At 58.3% G+C, this 16,757-nt stretch overlaps 1 protein-coding gene across 3 annotated transcripts in view; it reads right to left on the reverse strand.

Moving 5' to 3' along the window:
* FARP2 (FERM, ARH/RhoGEF and pleckstrin domain protein 2) overlaps nucleotides 1–16,757 on the reverse strand; it is a 76,624-nt gene that overhangs the window by 7,251 nt on the left and 52,616 nt on the right. For all 3 annotated transcript variants that reach the window (XM_081142073.1, XM_081142072.1, XM_081142074.1), the window contains 6 exons: nucleotides 12,693–12,868; nucleotides 8,343–8,432; nucleotides 7,855–7,988; nucleotides 7,369–7,450; nucleotides 5,187–5,424; nucleotides 2,275–2,405 (listed from right to left, as the gene is read on the reverse strand). In XM_081142073.1, coding sequence (XP_080998199.1) covers nucleotides 2,275–2,405; nucleotides 5,187–5,424; nucleotides 7,369–7,450; nucleotides 7,855–7,988; nucleotides 8,343–8,432; nucleotides 12,693–12,868 — 851 coding nt within the window. The remainder of the gene's footprint in view (nucleotides 1–2,274; nucleotides 2,406–5,186; nucleotides 5,425–7,368; nucleotides 7,451–7,854; nucleotides 7,989–8,342; nucleotides 8,433–12,692; nucleotides 12,869–16,757) is intronic.

Raw genomic sequence — 16,757 nt, forward strand, 5'->3', positions numbered from 1 at the left:
ACATGGGCTCCTGTTAGCTGTGCATCGCATTTTACAAAGGCTTTCCGGCTGCAGAAAGGAGGCACTGGTGGGGCTGAAGCTGCTGTAGGACCGTCCAGCTGTGACCCAGAGACTCCAGGACCCCCAGCAGCAGCGCCTCTGCAGCACCCCTGCCCCAGGGGAGTGCATCCCAGACCCACAGGCATCTCCCCTGGCTGGGCCCCTTCTAGCCCTCGTGGGACCTGCTTCAGTTAGCCCCCTGGATACTTGATGCTTCTTCTATACCTTTGTACCTGGCTATCCACTTTCTACCTGGCTGACAACCCTCTGAAATTCTTCTGCTGAAATACCTGGTAGGGTCTGTCTCTGACCGACACACATATTTAACTCAGGAGCCCAGGAGCCCTGGGTTACACAGAGAGGACTTCAGAGGTCTAACAACCATCATGGCAGCAAACGTCTGTGCAGCACCTACCTCCCGCAAGGCACTGGCTGAGGAGGTGAAACTGGTCCTGTCAACCCCAGGACCCCCTCTCAGAGAGATGGAGCCCAGTCCCTGTGGCCATAGGCAGCCTGGACTCCAGCCTTGGCCCCAGAGCCCACTGACCTCTGCTCTATGCGGCTGCTCCTGTTTATCAGTTCCTTTGATGACGGTCCCCTGGGGCCACCATCTCTAAGGCACTGTGTGGGGCACTGGGAGAAACAAGGTGCAATGAGCCCTGCCGACCTCCAAGGGCTCCCAGCCAGCAGCACCGCCAGGTGGAGCCACATGGAGCCACACGGTCAAGGAGAGACAGGAAACAAAGCTGTCCTGGTCAGCAGTGCAGAACCTCCTGGATATTTTAGTCCTAGTTTGCTTCTTTGAGCGTGCGGCCTCACGTTCTCACGAGGCTAATGCAGAAACGGATTTGCACCCCCATACAGGCATGTTTGGGTTGAGACAGGAAACATCCCCAAGCAACTCATCAAACACGTTTCTTTTGCTGGCAGTGCTGAGTTCAAAGCAAAAGGCGGAGTGACAGAAAGTAAGCAGCCCGGCAGACACAGGCACATCGGGCAGAACTGAGATTCAGAAATAAACTCAAGTGGTGCTGGGACAACTGGACGTCCACGTGGAAAAGAGTGAAGCTGGGCCCCGACCTCCTACCACACACAAAAATGAACTCCAAACGGAACAAATCCAAATGTAAGAGCCAAAACATATAAAACTTTTAGAAGAAAACATGGGGGTAAAGTTCGCACCTTGGATTAGGCAATGGTTTCTTAGCTATGATGCCTAAAGCACAACCACCAAAGCAAAAACAGATAAATTGGACTTCATCAAAATTAAAAACTTTTGTGTTGTAAATGATCCCATCAAGAAAGTGGGAAGACAACCCACAAAAACGGGAGGACATTTCCACATCACATTCTGGTATCCGCAGTAGAGGAAGAATCCACAACTCAGAGGAAAAGGGCCGACATCACAGTGAAAAGGTAAGCCAAGGGTCCGAACAGGCATTTCTCCAAAAAGAAACACGTGGCCAATAAACGCAAGCATGCCTGGCACCAGCCATCAGGGAAACACGGACAACCACAAGATGCCGTGACACCATCGTGGCTAGAACTGGAAAGCAGAAAATATGGAGAAAGTGGGACCCTCGTCACTCCCGGTGGGAACGTAAAGCAGGGCAGTCACTGGAGAACTACGGCAGTTCCTCAAAACGTTAAACCCGGTATTACCCCCAACCTAGGAATCCCACTCCCACATCCAGGAGAACTGGAAACACTTGTCCACACAGGACTTGTACACGGTGTTCGCAGCAGCATTAGTGACAATAAACAGAAAGTGACAACCACCCGATGCCTGTCAACAGATGAAGGACAAGCAGAACGCGGTATGTCCAGAGAGCGGAGTACTACGCAGCCAGAAAAAGGAACGAAGCACTGACATGCTCCAGGGTGGATGCACCCTGAAGACAGGACGTTGAGTAAAAGAAGCTGGACACAAAGGCCACGTACTTTAAGGTTCTATTATAAGAAATGTCTAGAAAAGGTAAATCCAGAGACAGAAAGTAGGTTAGCAGCTACTAGCCCAGGGAGCGGGAGGGGGAGCGACTGCTAACAGGTTTGGGGGTCCTTTTTGGAGGGACAAAATGTTCTGGGGTTAGATAGAGGTGATGGTGGCACAACCTTGTAAATACACTAAAAACCACTGGATCGCACACTTTGAAAGGGTGAATTCTGTGGTATGTGAATTATATCTCAACCAAATCAATGAAGTAACCAGCTCAGAAAACATTCTCAGTCACTCACCCTGCCCGGAACGATGAGGTTCTCGATGCCGACCAAGTCCCGCTGCAGCTCCGTCAGCTTCTGGAGGTTCTCCAGCCGGACGAGGCTGTGCTGTAGCGTGGAGGTCACCTCCGTGATGACCGTGAGGGCATCTGTGCGAAGAGACCCCTCGGTACAGGCACCCAGGCAGGTGGCCGGGGGTGGCACAGACCACTCCCCCCCAACCAGGACTACTTTGTGATAGGAACTGGCGTTTTTTATTTTTAAAATCCTCAGCCAAGGACACGCTTCCATTGATTTTAGGTGAGAGGGTGAGAGGGAGAGAGAAACATCGATTGGTTGCCCCCGACGCGTGCCCTGACGGGATCGAACCAAAACCTGGGCATGTGCCCTGACCGGTACAGGACGACACTCCAACCCCGAGCCACGCCGGCCAGGGCGGAACTGGCATTTTAAAAAGCACTTTTAATTCAAGGAACATTCTACTCAAACTCCAGCCGCGGTTCCTGACTGCCAGGCACAGCAGGTGCGGGTTCCTGCAGATGGCTCGAAACGTGGATTTGTTCAGCCCAAACGACTGCGTAGCCGGCACTCAGGTGTGGTCAAGAGAAAGAACAGTCTTTCTCTGTAAAGAACAAATCTCGGGCAAAGCAGCACTTGTTCTTTACGGAAAATCACTTACTGTGGTTTACAGTCTAAATAATCCGCACCTTCAAAGCATCTGTAAATTTGCTCCTTCAATGGAGCAGACACGAACCTTACAGTTCAAGCCGTTATGAAAATTTAGAATCAGGAAGGAAAACGTATTCCCACGAAACACAAACTCAGACATTGAGAGTGGTCTTCAGAGACCAGGCCACGCGGGAGCAGCTGCTTGGCCAGTGCCCCTTGAGGTCCCAAGAACCACTGGAGACGTCCACCCCACCCAACACGGCGAGTCTGGAAAGTGAGGTCTGTGGCCGCTGGCCCGGCCCCTTCGGGGGAGGGGACACCGCCCGCCCCAGAGCTTCAGGAGGACGGGCTGGGATTAGGAAGCTCGTGGAGCTGAGCTGCTCCTTCATAGGCGACACCTCACAGGAGCCCCGGTGATGCTCCCACAGGCCGCACACCTGGAGGTGGCTCTGTACAGACTCCTGAGCGCTGGCGCCTCTCTGGCCTTGCCGCCCTCAGGGCCCAGCTCAAGTCCCAGGGACATGCTGTCGGCAGAAACCCCTCGCTCTGCTTGTTCATGGGGGCTGCCTGGCCCCCCGTGTCTGCCCTGGACGGTGCCCAGAGCCGCCTGCCCTTGGACGCCATGTGTGCGTGGAGCGCAGGGCGCAAGGCCTGGCTGTGGGCTCCACGCTGCCCTTGGGCGGGCACTGGAGGGTGCCGGGTGCTGGGCATGCACTTCGGACCTGGCGCAGGGCTGCTGCATGCAGTACCCCCCGCGCCTGGGTCTCCCGGAACCAGCACGGTGTTGAAAGCCATCAACACACTCGCAGCCCCTGTCCAGCCCGGGCACAGCCCTTGGGAAACCCCTACGGAATGAAGGGTGAAATTAGGGTGCAAAGCCAACTTCTCCAAGCCCCAACCCAAAGGTGCCTCCGTGTCAACAGGTTCAAGCTCAACTCCTGGGAAGAACAAGGGGCTGGTAACACCTGCACCCCAAGGGGCCTTCCCTCCTGGCCCTATGGGTGTGGGGTCAGGTGGGAAGGGGCTCCCACGGCTGTGGTTGGCTGAGACCTCAAGACGGCTGAGCAAACCCATCCAGCCGCCAGTTATCAGCCCCACGTGGCGTCAACAATTCACGGAGCGCTTTCAGAAGTGCAGCCTCGTTTCGCTTCTGGGCCAGCCCTTGAGGTGGCTTCACGATGGAGCCTGAGCAGTGAGTGCACCCTGCTGGGCATGGCCTCCCTGTGACCTGGCGAGGGGCCACCCGCCCCTCCCAGCCCTGCCCCTGGTGCGGGAGAGGCTGACGGTGGGCAGCATGGCAGCATTTTAAATGGGCTGCACTTTTTTATTTCCCTGAAAAGGCTTGGAAGTATTTTTGACAATTTTGTCTTTTCCTTTTTAGCAAACACGAAACACTTGCTTTGAGAATGAAGCAGCCTGGCTGGCGTGGCTCAGGGGTTGAGCGTCGACCTGTGAACCAGGAGATCGGGGTTTGATTCCCGGTCAGGGCACAGGCCCGGGTTGCGGGCTCGATCCCCAGCTGGGAGCGAGCAGGAGGCAGCCGATCCTGACTCTCATCACTGATGTTTCTCTCTCTCTCTCTCTCTGAGATAAAAAAAATATATATTAAAAAATAGAAAGGAGCTGTCAATATCGTATGACCCATTTTGCTTCTCGTATGTCAGAAAGCGTCTCATTTAGACCCATTTATGACGACGGGAGACCAGCTAGGAGGAAGTGCTAGTCTTGCATCTTTTACTTTTAATGACGACGGTGAATTCACTTGTAAAAACCTTCCGATAGACAGTCATTTCCTGCACGAAATTTAACAGACTAGAGGGGATACTGTGCGTTAAAATGTCAGGATTATTCCTTTGTTCCTTTAACACAAAAATGACAAAGTCCATCTATGTCAGAAACTTCTAACAGGCCACCCAGGACCAAAGGTTTGAGTTTTAGAGTCATGGCTTCCAGGGCAGCATGCCTCCAGGTAGCGGTCAGTCTGGGGGTCACTCCAGCCCCCGAGCACTTGTGGGGGCTCTGCCTTGGTCACAGCGTCCACCCCCTGGAACCCCCAGGACACTACGCTGTTCAGATCTGGAGCGGATCAGGGCCTTGCCTGGGACGGAAGAGCTGCTCGGACTCAAAGCTGCTGGCCTCCGTCCGCCGGAGGGGAGGAGTGGGCAGTGGCCAGCTCTGCCCCCTGCAGCCTCGGCCCTTCTGGTGGAGCCCACACGCCCTGCGCTTCCCGGGGAAGGGAGCCAGCGTGGTGGCCTACTCACCGCGGCAGTCGGCGTAGTCGGGGTGCCCGGGCGCGTAGAACCCACACAGCCGTCTCAGCAGCAGGCGGTAGTGCACCAGCCGCTGGATGGGCTTCAGCAGGAACGTGTTGAGGGGCAAGTAGCAGACCTTCTGGAGCTCGAACTCTCTGTACACCGTCTCCAGCTTCTTGAGGCGCTTGGTTGCCTTTTCCAGCTCCGTCAGGACCTCGTCGTGCCTTTGGAAGCAGCCGGTAAACTGCTGTTGAGGCACAAAGGGGCCCTCGGGTTAGGAGGCCGGGCAGGGGCGCAGGCGGTGAGTGGCCCGTCAGGGTGGCATTCCCAGCGTGGCCCTTGCACACCAGCTGGAAACCCCAATGGGGCAGAACAGAGAAAAGTGGCCCAGGGAGTGTCGGCCGGGGCTCCTCCGCCCCCACGGAGGCCGCGGGGCCCCACCTGAGACTCTGCCCAACCAGGAGGGCGCAGGGCTGGCCCACAGCCGCCCTCGCTGCTGACCCGCCTCCAGTCCTGCGAGGCGAGTGGACAAAGGGCGTTACCTGCGCTTTACGAATGAGGAACCGAGGCGGAGAGTCTGCAACTCGCCTCCGGTGACAGAGCAAGTGAGCTCCGGGCAGGGAGTAAACGGGCCGCGAGCAGGCCCTGCCCCGGCCCCTGGAGGCCGCTGCCGGCCACGGGCCACACTCCAGAGCAGGCAGAACGGCCGGTCAGCCACCCAGAGGGGGCTGGTTATCCCTGACCTTTCAGAGCACAGGTCACAGCGCACATGGACTTGGAGCGTTTCACCATCACATCAAACCCAACTAGTCCCTACCTTCTAGGTTTCTAATATTATTCAGTCGGTTTGTTTTAATGAACATTACAGGTGACCTGTGTGGCATGAGCTCAATCCAACAGATTTATGAGTATTTTGATTTAAAATTTTTGTAAGTGCTTTTGGGATCGGTAGCACTTACTAATGACCCTGGCTCAGAAAACCAACAGTGTCAGGGTGGAACACGGCTCTGAGCGGAACCGCGCTCTCCGAGCTGGGCCTCTGGAGACAGAAGCAAGGGGCCCTGCAGTCCCTCAGGTTTCCATGGATGGACTGGGGCCTGGACGTCCGGCTGGACTGGGGCCTGGACGTCCGGCTGGACTGGGGCCTGGATGTCCGGCTGGACTGGGCAGGACGTGGGACAGGCCTGGGGCGCAGGTGCTGCAGAGGCTGGGGAACCTGGAGAGATGCGTGCGGGTCGGAGATGGCGGTGAAGGGACTCGGGGTCTCAGGGTGATGCCAGGGAGCTTCCAGGACTGGCCGTGGGCAGGAAAGGCCAGTCCCTGGTCTGTTTAGCAAGAGTAAGACCCCTGGGCGGCGAAAGCACAGCCCGTCGGTTCCAACACCTGCGATCCCCAGTCCTCAGGAGAAGTCCTCCCGCCCCCACGCTGCCCACGGGAGCTGCTCCGTCTGCACCTCCCTCCCACGTTTTCTTCATGACGCTCCAACGCCTCTGAGGAAAAGACCTGAACCACGAGCCCAGAAAGAGTGGAAACCAACCCCCAAAACCCCGACAGGCTCTGAGCGGCCGCTCCAGCTGGTGAGCTGAGCAAGGGCCGTGGCCCTGCCCGTGGCCGGGGGCTGGCGGCCAGTCCTGAGTCACGGCCGGGCCTCGGGAGCAAACCCCAGCACAGGCGTCCCCGCGAAGGCCTTGAGGGCACAGCGTCCCGAGGACAACTGTGCTTAGAAATCAGCTCTCCAGGGGAGCAGGGTCCCCGGGGGATGACACTGAGGGTCGTCACTGCTCCCACTCGAGCGCTGTCCTGAGGAAAATGCATTTAAAAACACTTATTTTTAATCCTCGCCTGAGGATTATTTTCCGTTGCTTTTCAGAGAGTGGACGGGGGGGGGGAGCATCGATGTGAGAGACACACGCATGGGCCCGACCAGGGCCAGGGATCGGGCCGCAACCGAGGGAGGAGCTGTCCTCGGCCCGACTCGAGCCCAGGGCCCTTCGGTCGGGCAGGTGCTCTATCCGCTGGCCCCACGCCTGAGGCTAAAGACGCACTTAGAGGGCGCTGTCTGGAGGGGAGGCTGCAGTGACGGGAATGGGGGTGCCCTCAGGGGGCCTGGTCAGAGGGGGACAGTCCTGAGGGGGACGCTGGGGCCGCAGGGGCGGCTGGTAGGCCCGGAGTCACACAGGAGCCCTGGTACCTTTAGCTGAAGCATGTTCCTGAGCAGGACGTCCCCGATTCGCTGCTGACCGCCTGTGACATGGGCACTGGAAGGTCCTTCCCTGGAGCAGAGATGGACAAACAGGATCAGAACCGTGCGGAAGCTCAGGAGACCCCCAGTGACCCAGTGTGACCGGCGCCCCCGTCACGGCCAGAACAGCCCAGATGCTTCAAGGTGGACGGTTCCTACTCAGCGAAACCATCATTAGGTGCTGGCCACTCTCCAAAGACAGTGATCGGGAGAAAATCAGAACCACCCACTTCAACTCTCTGTCTTCATTCTCCCGAGACAGGATGAATGACGGTGACTGTCACACGTCCCACAAGTTTTAAAAATGCATTTTGATGAAATGATGGTTCTTGTGGATTAGTTTCTGGAGCTGGGAAGTTCCCAAAAGAGTGGTGCTGACGGGGGGGGGGGGCTGCGGGGGGGGTGCAGGGCCCGCGTGGGGGCCGAGGGGGTTACCAGAGTGCCAGCCTCTGCTCCACCTCGCGCAGGAAGCCTCTGTGGAGCTCATAGATGGGGTCTATGTTGGCGAAGAGCAGGGTCGCCAGGTCCGCGGGCAGGGCGTCTTCCTTGACCACCGCGCTGCGGAACCACTGCGGGAGAGCTCAGGGTGACCGACCACCTCACCCCCAAGGGCCTGCGGTCACGGGACACCCAGCGCTGATGCAAGGCCCCATGGGGACAGCTGCTCTTGACGGGCCACCAGCGTTTCACAGCATGAGAACAATTCTGGCTGAAAAGCTTCACGTGGGAATGTTCCCCGTTTAGAAAACAGACCCACTGTTCTGACCCGGCTTGGAAATGCTCCGAGGCAAGTATGTTTTGCGGAACATACAGCGCGGGTCTCGCGGCGGCTGAGAGGCGCTGCTTAGAGGGCTCTTCCGCCTCCGGCTTAGGATTAAGCAGCATTAAGAAAATCAGAGTGAAAAAGGGCTGAGTTTTCATACCACGGTAATAACTTCTAAATCCTTCAGGTACGTCCGTTCTGTGGCGAGAATCTCCCTCGCTATGAAGTAGGCCTCGTCCGCGCCCGGGCCCTGCAAGAAGCCGACAGCGAGCCGTGAGCGCGTCCCCGCGGCCTACGCGCCCTTCTGCTCGTTTACACTGTGGCTCGGTTTTCGTCCGTAATTCCCGAGGGGATTTCCTTCTGGTGAAAATACAAGCCCAGTTCTTTCTCCTTCACGCGATTTTCTCATTTTATGTTGCTCTTTTTGAGAAAAGAACTGCTGTTCAAACACCAACGTGTATGGAAGCTTACTGTTGGTCCTGCGATAAAAGCATTGTTCAGACACCACCACCAGGCCTGCAGCCGGCACGGCCAGGTGCGTGCGTGTGCGTGTGCGTGTGCGTGTGCTGATCACAACCATCAAGCCCAACTCTCAGAAAGTCATTAAAACTGCCCAACAGTGTGCGCTCTGTGGCCTGTTAGCGCGCGGGCCGGAGGAGGTGGGCCCTGGAGCAGTCACATCCCCCCAGGGCCTCTGCCTGACTCGGGCGCTGGCAGCGAGTCAGCAACGATGGGACCCTCGGCAGCAGGAAGGGTGGCCCCACGTGCCCGGCTCCCGGCTCCCGGCAAAGCACGGGCCTCACGCTCGGGCTCGAGGGCCCCTTCGCCACCCTTCTCCAGCTGGAAGACGCCCGCCCCTCGAACCCTGCCCTTCCAGTTGTCGCTCCCGCACCAGGCTGATACTTCAGAGGCCAACTGTCCCCACGTCTGCCGCGCAACACGCCTAGAAGCACACGCCAGCCCAGACGGCACCTGGATGGGCCCAGGGGAGAGGCCCTGCCCTTGAGGGACAGCCTCCCGCGGGGGAGAGGAGCGGCCAAGCAGCAGGGCCGGGGCGGGGGGCCAGGGCCTTCCGCACTCAAAGCGCCCTGGGCAGGGCAGGGCGGGCGGGGCGGGGCCGGCGGCTGGGTGTGGGAGCCGGCCAGAGGTCGGGGGGAGGGGGCCAAGGTGCAAGAGCCGGTTGCTGGCAGGGGAGACAGGGAGGGGTCTTGGGTGGCACAGGCTGGGCCCCTCGGGCGGCCTCTCCCCACCCGGCCTGCAGCAGGGGAGGGGCCGCAGGATGAGGTGGGGCCCTGGGCACTCGGAGGGTCCAGTTCTGGCGGGAGAGGGTGGGAGGGAAGGAGGCAAGGACACGGCAGTGCTGGGCTCAAGTCAGAGGAAAGGCCACTGAACCCGCAGGTGAAGGTCTGAGGAGGGCCAGGGGTCAGGCTTGCACCCGGGGAGTCGGTGCTTCGATGCCTGTGGGGAGCAGGCTTGGGGTCTGCGGCCAAGGGGGGGAGGCTGGGCCCGAGGGTGACGCTGGGGGGGCACATCTTCTCTCCTGTGCCCCTTCCCGTGGGCCCAGGAGCCAGCGTGCGATGCCAACAGCCTGCCCTTGGGTGCAGCCTTCGCCCCGGGACACCCCACTCGCTCGGCCCCCTCGGAGCCTGTGTCCTGCTGTCCTGCCTCTAGCTCTGCCTGTGGAAGGTCGGCCGGCTGCCTCCCACGCTGGCTCTTCCCAAACCACTGCCAGCCGCTCAGCTGGCGCCGCCCGGGGAGCCTGCTGTGCGGTCAGGGATGCTCCCTCCTGGCGGCATCTCCCGGGCGTCCAGGCCTCTGGTCCTCGGGTTCGGCCCTGCTCCCCGTAGAGCAGCGGGGTCGCCTTTCCAACCTGCGTGTTCTCCCATTCTTTCTTTTTGGGTTTCATGCTATTAGAAGTGACTTTCTCAAACCCAGGCTGAGTAAGATCTCTTTACAATGCTGTCTCTCCACCTGAGCTGAGGCGCCCAGTGAACTCGGTGGGGTCAGAGCTGGCCCCGAGCGGCCTGTCAGGGAGGCTCGGCCCCGTGCGGCCCAGCAGCCTCCCTCTGGACGTCCAGGCCAGCAATGGTGAGCCTGGGGCTCCTGACAGCCCGCACGTGGCTGGGGTCCTCCTCTGACCCTGGTGCCAGCCTCAGAAACAGGTCGCAGAGGTTCTAGACCAGGTCCTCCCTCTGGGGCGGGGTGGAGGTGCCCAGAGCCACCACAGCCTCGGCACCACTGATGGGAGGGCGGTACCGGCACAGGCACCCCGGGAGTGAAGGGAGACGCTGGGAGTGGTCACTCGGTTATGGACGGCCTGCCTGTGGAGCTGCGCTGGCCCCATTTCCAGGGCAAAGGAACCTCTTGGGAAACGGTGGAGAGCAGGCAAAGTGGCCCACCCACAGCTCCGCACGGCCAGGCTGGTGGCGGGAGGGGACCCTGCTCTCTGCCCAGCTCTGCCACCTGTGCCCATGGACGCAGCCGCGGGCGCGAGGTGGTGCCGTGGCCACCCTCTCAGCCCCACACGAGTATCTGGGAAGAGGCACCGGCCACCTTCCGCTTTCGCACCTTCCGAACACTGGGTCCTCACCAGTTTCTATCAGAGAGAGGAGAAACGGCGCTACGTGGGAGACGCTGGTGAGGAGGGGGTTCTGGGAACAACCCACACGGGTGCTTCGGAAGAGATGGGTGCTCCCCGAGGGACAGGTGCTCCTGAGGGACGGGTGCCCCGGACGGAGGGCCGCAGCCCCCTCTCCGCACCGCTGAGCAGCCAGACGCGAACGCCCGGCACACCCAGGATTCCAGCCCCTGCGTCTGTTCGATTGTGGGGCTAAGGAATCCCGAGGCTGCCCAGGTCCCGCGGGGGGTCATCAGTGAACCTGGGGGTGGGGGCCTTGCTGGGCGCCTGGTTCACAAAGCCAGCACAGAGCACAGCGGTCACTCCGGGCTGGCTCGGGGGCCCAAGAGGCAGAGGTGAAGACAGTGCTGTCCCACCGCCCGGAGCTCACTGAGCTCGACACCGGCTTTTACGGGTAGCCTGGGACACACAGCATCTCGTAACCACACGGCCAGAAATTAGGAGGCGGTGGGGGGGGAGGGGTCCCTCCCCGAGAGGAGGCAGCCCTGTGACCACCAGGTCCCTGCTCTCAGAGGCCTGGCCTGGATGATGAAGGCACAGCCACCAACCGTTAGCCCAGTCACCCTCAAGCGTCAGGAGTCAGAGGTCATCACCCTACCGAACCACCCAAAGATCAGGTATTTTATTAACACAGACAGTAACAAATTAAAACTCAGTTTTTTAAACAGCTTTCCTCAAAGCCATTTTTGTTACGGCACCAAAGCAGCAGGGTAGAGATGGAGCCTGAGAACTGGGGGCTGGCAGACGGCCGCAGAGCCCTGGCCACACGGGGGCGCCCTAGGCTGGAAGCCCGCGGCACACACGCCTGACGCAACAGCCGGCCTCCCATGCCAGGGCCGGGCCTCAGGCGGGCCCAGGGGCCAGGCACAGCGGGCGCTGCGGAGGCCTGCCGCCCACCGCTGAGGGATCCCGTGGGGACCTACACGCTCTGTGGCCAGTTCGGGAGGAAACACAACAGAGGGTTAAGGTGGTCGCGACGACAGCTGCCCACGTGACAGGCACCTGTGAGGCGGGGGTCCCCCCACTCAAGGCCCAGGCCAGCCCAGCTTCCTTCAGGTGGGCACCTTGGGGCCTCCGCTCCGAGCAGGCGAACAGACAGGTGGTTCCTGGCTTTTCCCTCTCCATGGCCCCCCAGGGCCCACACAGTCCATGGCCTGTTGCTTTAATCACTCCTTTCCCCAAACGCCACATTCCCAGGGCCCTTCGCCCTTCCTCAGGTGCCCACCCACCGAGCCACCTGCCCGGACTGCTCTGACCATGACATGGCCTGGGCTGCAGGCCAGGCCACACGAGTGGAAGCAGCCACGAGGCCATGGGTGCCACTGCCTCTGGCCAGCGCCTTGTCCTAGAGCCCCGCGCTCTCTCCCTGACCTCTCAGCACCTGCCCCACTCCTACCCCTGGGGATCACTCCCCCTTTCCACCAAAACCCACCCCCACGCATCCCCTCCTCTTGCAACGACACTCCAGGACCCCTCACCCATTGCCGGTGCCTCCCGATCCCAGATGAGACTGGTCCCCAGCAAACCCTTTCTTCTCACCAGACCTTCTCCCGGTTATGGGGCTGAGGGCTCCCCCAGGGCCGGCCCCTTCCTGCTACATCCCCAGGACCCAGCCCAGCACTCGGAGCCCACAGGCGCCAGGCAGGGCTACGAAGGCCCCAGAAGTGTCCCCGAGAGTGACCTGAGGGTCTTGGGATGACATTTCTCTAGGGAAGCCATCCCACCATCTCTTTTCGCTGGCAGGCCCAGGGGCGGGTGGGGCGTGTGGGCACAGAGCCCAGCCCTGCTCTGCCCGCGGGCTGTGTAGCCCAGAAGGAAGTTCGCATGCCCAGGCCCACCAGCACCGAGTCCTCCGCCTGGGGTGGTGCCCACCTTGTGTTTCGGCTCCAACTCGTCTATCCTGGTTCCGCCAGCGTCGCTGAGGACGGGGCTCAGGAGCGGCAAGGAGCCCTGCTCGGCTGGGCCCAGAGCCTCCTGAAACACGGGGCTCAGGCTCAGCGGGCTCTTCCGGGTAGAGGGAGCAGGCTGAGGACCGTCCGGGGGAAGGCCTGGAAGTGAACAGGGCGGGGATGGGTGAGATGGGAGCAAGTGCCAGGCTGTGGCACCACGCTTCTCCGGGCGCCAGCCAGCACTCGCCTCACACCCGCGAGGCGCTTTCTGGAAACTGTCAATAAAGCTGCTACCACATGCAGTTCTCAACGTGACACAAAGTGAGCATGAGGACAGGAGGATGGCTGACCCATCTGATGCGCAGACGCCAACCACGGGCGCCTGGGCCCCGGGGCTCTGGGCTTCTAGGGGCTTTTCTCTGCTCTAGAGAAGAGGGAACTGCTAAAATGAGCACAGACGGGAGGAGCACCTTCTGCACGGGAGTCAGAGACACGTGGAACTGATGCTAACATATCTGGGGGGAAAAAGTCTATTTTAGGGCCAAACTCGTTCATCATTCATTAAAAAAACTGGGTCATATAAAATTACAACTCATTATACGGTTTCCTACTTCCTTGAATTTTTCATTAACAAAGATTTTATTTTGGTTTTCTAGAATTATACCACAAAAGTAATTAATAGTTCATTTTTTCCCTTCTTAAAACAATGTTTGCTTTTGACTAGGCCAAGGGTGGGGAACGTCGGGCCCGCAGGCCACATACGGCTGCGAAACCAAGGCAACCACGAGCGGGACTTGAAATTCAATACATCAGGAGCTTCTTTCATAGCTAGTTTTTAAGTTGATAACTTCGTATGGTCCGCGAGTGATGTTATAAATATCCAATGGCCCTTGGCAGAAAATAGGCTCCCCATCCCTGGACTAGACAGAAGCCAAAATGTTGGCCTAGTTCTAAGAAGGCTAATGAGCTATATTCCATCAGACATCCTGTAATTAAGAAATTCTCTTCTCCATTCTTTTTAAAAAATTCTCAAAGGTTTCTTTCTAATGTTTTTCTGTAGGAAATCATTGACTATGACGTGCCGAATTTTAAAAACAACATTGAAGCGGAGTTTTATGAAACTTAACTGTTTAAAAGCTCCTTAAGATAGAAATTTACCTTTGGTTTCCAGATGTAGTGACTTAACACCTGAACCCTAACCCTAACCACTATCCCTAACCATGACTAAGTCAGCTTACAAGTCGCTTGACTCGAGCCCGTGGTGGCTGCTGGCTCCCTACCACGGCTCCAAAGCGAGACCCTCCACCACCACGGCGACGCCACATGCCGTCACCCACAGCGATCAGCTTATAAACGCAAAGCGTGGCCCGGCTGCTGTGACTCAGCGGTTGAGCACTGACCTAGGATCCAGGAGATCGAGGTTCCATTCCCAGTTGGGGCATAAGCCTGAGTTTTGGGCTCAATCCCCAGTAGGAGGTGTACAGGAGGCAGCCAATCAGCGACTCGTCCCTGATGTTTCTCTCTCTCCCCCTCCCTCTCCCTGAAATCAATAAAAGCACATTTAAAAAAACCGAACAAAGCCCAAAGTGTGTTAATGTGTGGGCAAGCTGGCGTAGAGTTTTGTGAACACCCGACCCCGTTTCCTGCTCCCTGGATGGGCACTGGCCACTGAACTCCTTAGTTAGCTCTCCAAGGTGGCCTGAGGACCGGAGGGGCCCTTGTTTTCACATTGACAAATCTGGAGCTCGGATGCCATTGAGGAGCTTACGGAGATGAACTAGCCAGGACTCAGTCCCCTCTGGAATTTCTCACAACAGACAGACTTAAAACATGACGACCCACTCGCATTAGAACACCTGGACAAAGTAAGATATGAAATCATTAACGATCAGTTTATTAGGATAGGCTTTTATTACACATTTAGAATATGCTAAGTCACGTTAAAATGACATAAAGTTCCTACACCCCTCCTCCCACCCCAGGCGGGAGGAAGCCCCCAGGGAGGGCTCCCTGCTCGCCCCAGCGCGGCTCCTTCCCACGTGCAGGCACGAGTCCAAAGGCGAGCTGCTTGGGGTCTGCGCTCCAAAGTCCTTTTTGTCCCTAATCAGCCCCAGCTTGCATGATGAGATACCTTCACACACTGAAAATCCAGGAAAAAGCCTAGAGGTGACCAGTAACTCATCTGTTCATGCTCCACAACTGCACTGTTGGGGAGGCTTTATACTCATTGGTCGAGAGGAAGCACAAGGTCAGGGTCTACTCCTGCGCCCTCCGGCACCGCACACGGCACCTGCCCTGGCGTTGGGCAGCCCATAGCAAGTTACTAGTGGACAGTCCACCAGTCGCTGCAACACTCGACTTCATTTTTCTTTCTTTTTTAAATATATCTTTATTGACTTCAGAGAGAGGAGAGGAGGAGGAGAGAGGGAAATAGAAACATCAATGATGAGAGAGTCACTGATCAGCTGCAGCCCACAACCCGGGCCTGTGCCCTGACCGGGAATCGAACCCCGACCGCCTGGATCCTAGGTCAACGCTCAACCGCTGAGCCACGCCCGGCCGGGCTCGACTTCATTTTTCAACAGCAGACAGTGGGCGCTGAGGAGGTGGTGTGAGGAGCCCTCACGCTGGTGGCCAGTGTGGCCAGCAAAGCCGCGGGACTAGAGGACGCGGCGCAGCGAGCAGCCCCCGGTGAGCGCGTAAAGGAGAGGGAGCCCTTTCAGGACGGGCCGCTCTTCTGGAGCTTAAGTCATTCATCATTTGATGTCGGCACTGTGGACACCTACTATTGCTTCACAAAAACTGTCAACTCACGGTTTAGTGAACAGATTAAAAAGTACCACAAACCGCCATCGAACACGTTTTTATTAAGCCTGTCGGCTGCAGCACAATGCCGCAAGTCATACCTCCTTCAAATTCTATAAACACAGCCCGGCCGGCGTGGCTCAGTGGTTGAGCGTCGGCCCCTGAGCCAGGTCGGGGCTCATCCCGGGTTGCAGGCTCCTTGACCCCCATCAGGAGGCGCGCGGGAGGTGGCCGACCCATAACCTCACCATGGATGCTTCTCTCCCCCTCCCTCTCTCCCGGAAATCGATAAAACACTTTAAAAAGCAGTGCTGTTCTCCGCGCCTACCTGCCTTCACTTTCTTCATGTAACTCGGATGGAAGCCCCTTTCCACGCTCAGAGCAAAGCTAAGCTTACTTTTATTTCCCACCTTTAAACCGTCTTCATCAAACCTCTACGATAAACCACCCTGAAACGTCTGCCTGGCGGTGGCGGCGGCGCCAGCTCACTCGGAGGCCCACGGGCAGCAGGAGGGCGAGATCCGGAAGCCCCTTCAGGAGCCTGGACGGGGCACAGGGATCCCACAGGAAAGGCAAAGGCCGACTGGCCCAGAGGATCCAGGTCAAGGTGAGCTTCCTGCTGAGTTAGCAGAAAACCATCTCTGGCGCCATTTTTGGACTAGGATGTCGTGAGTCACTTCTCACAAAATCTGGCTCAAAAACAAGAGTGGGCGGCAGAAAACAGCTCCCGAGGGGCCCAGCCGTCAGTTCAACTCACTGTGTTCCCCAAAGATCACCTCCCTGCTCCTCTCCATCTACAGTACAGCAGGCGACACCCTGACACGTGCTGGGGTCCCTCCACGGGGCCGTGAAGCCCACACAAGGCGACACCCACGAGGGTGGGGTGGGGCGGGTGCCTGGCACGAGGGCCCACGTGACAGACGTGACGTGGCTGTGGTGGCCTGAACTTCAGAGGGCGACATCAACAGGTACAGTGGTCCCGGGAAGCATTTTTCAGTTTTTTCTTTTGTTTTGTTCAAAATAATCAAGATGCTTGTTAATGAACACAGGCACCCCAACCTACACCCATTTGTCTGGCTTAGTGCCCGCCAGGCGTGGGGTCTCTGCTGTGCGTGCACACAGATGGGTGGCCCAGGGAGCCCCGTGTCTTTATTCTAATACATATTGACATCTTTGTCTCAAACTCTGAAAAGCTGTGACTTATGGATCCTCTGAACTACGGGATCAATGACAGCAAGGTCTC

Source organism: Miniopterus schreibersii, assembly GCF_964146895.1.
Source record: "Miniopterus schreibersii genome assembly, chromosome: 7".
NCBI lineage: Eukaryota > Metazoa > Chordata > Mammalia > Chiroptera > Miniopteridae > Miniopterus > Miniopterus schreibersii.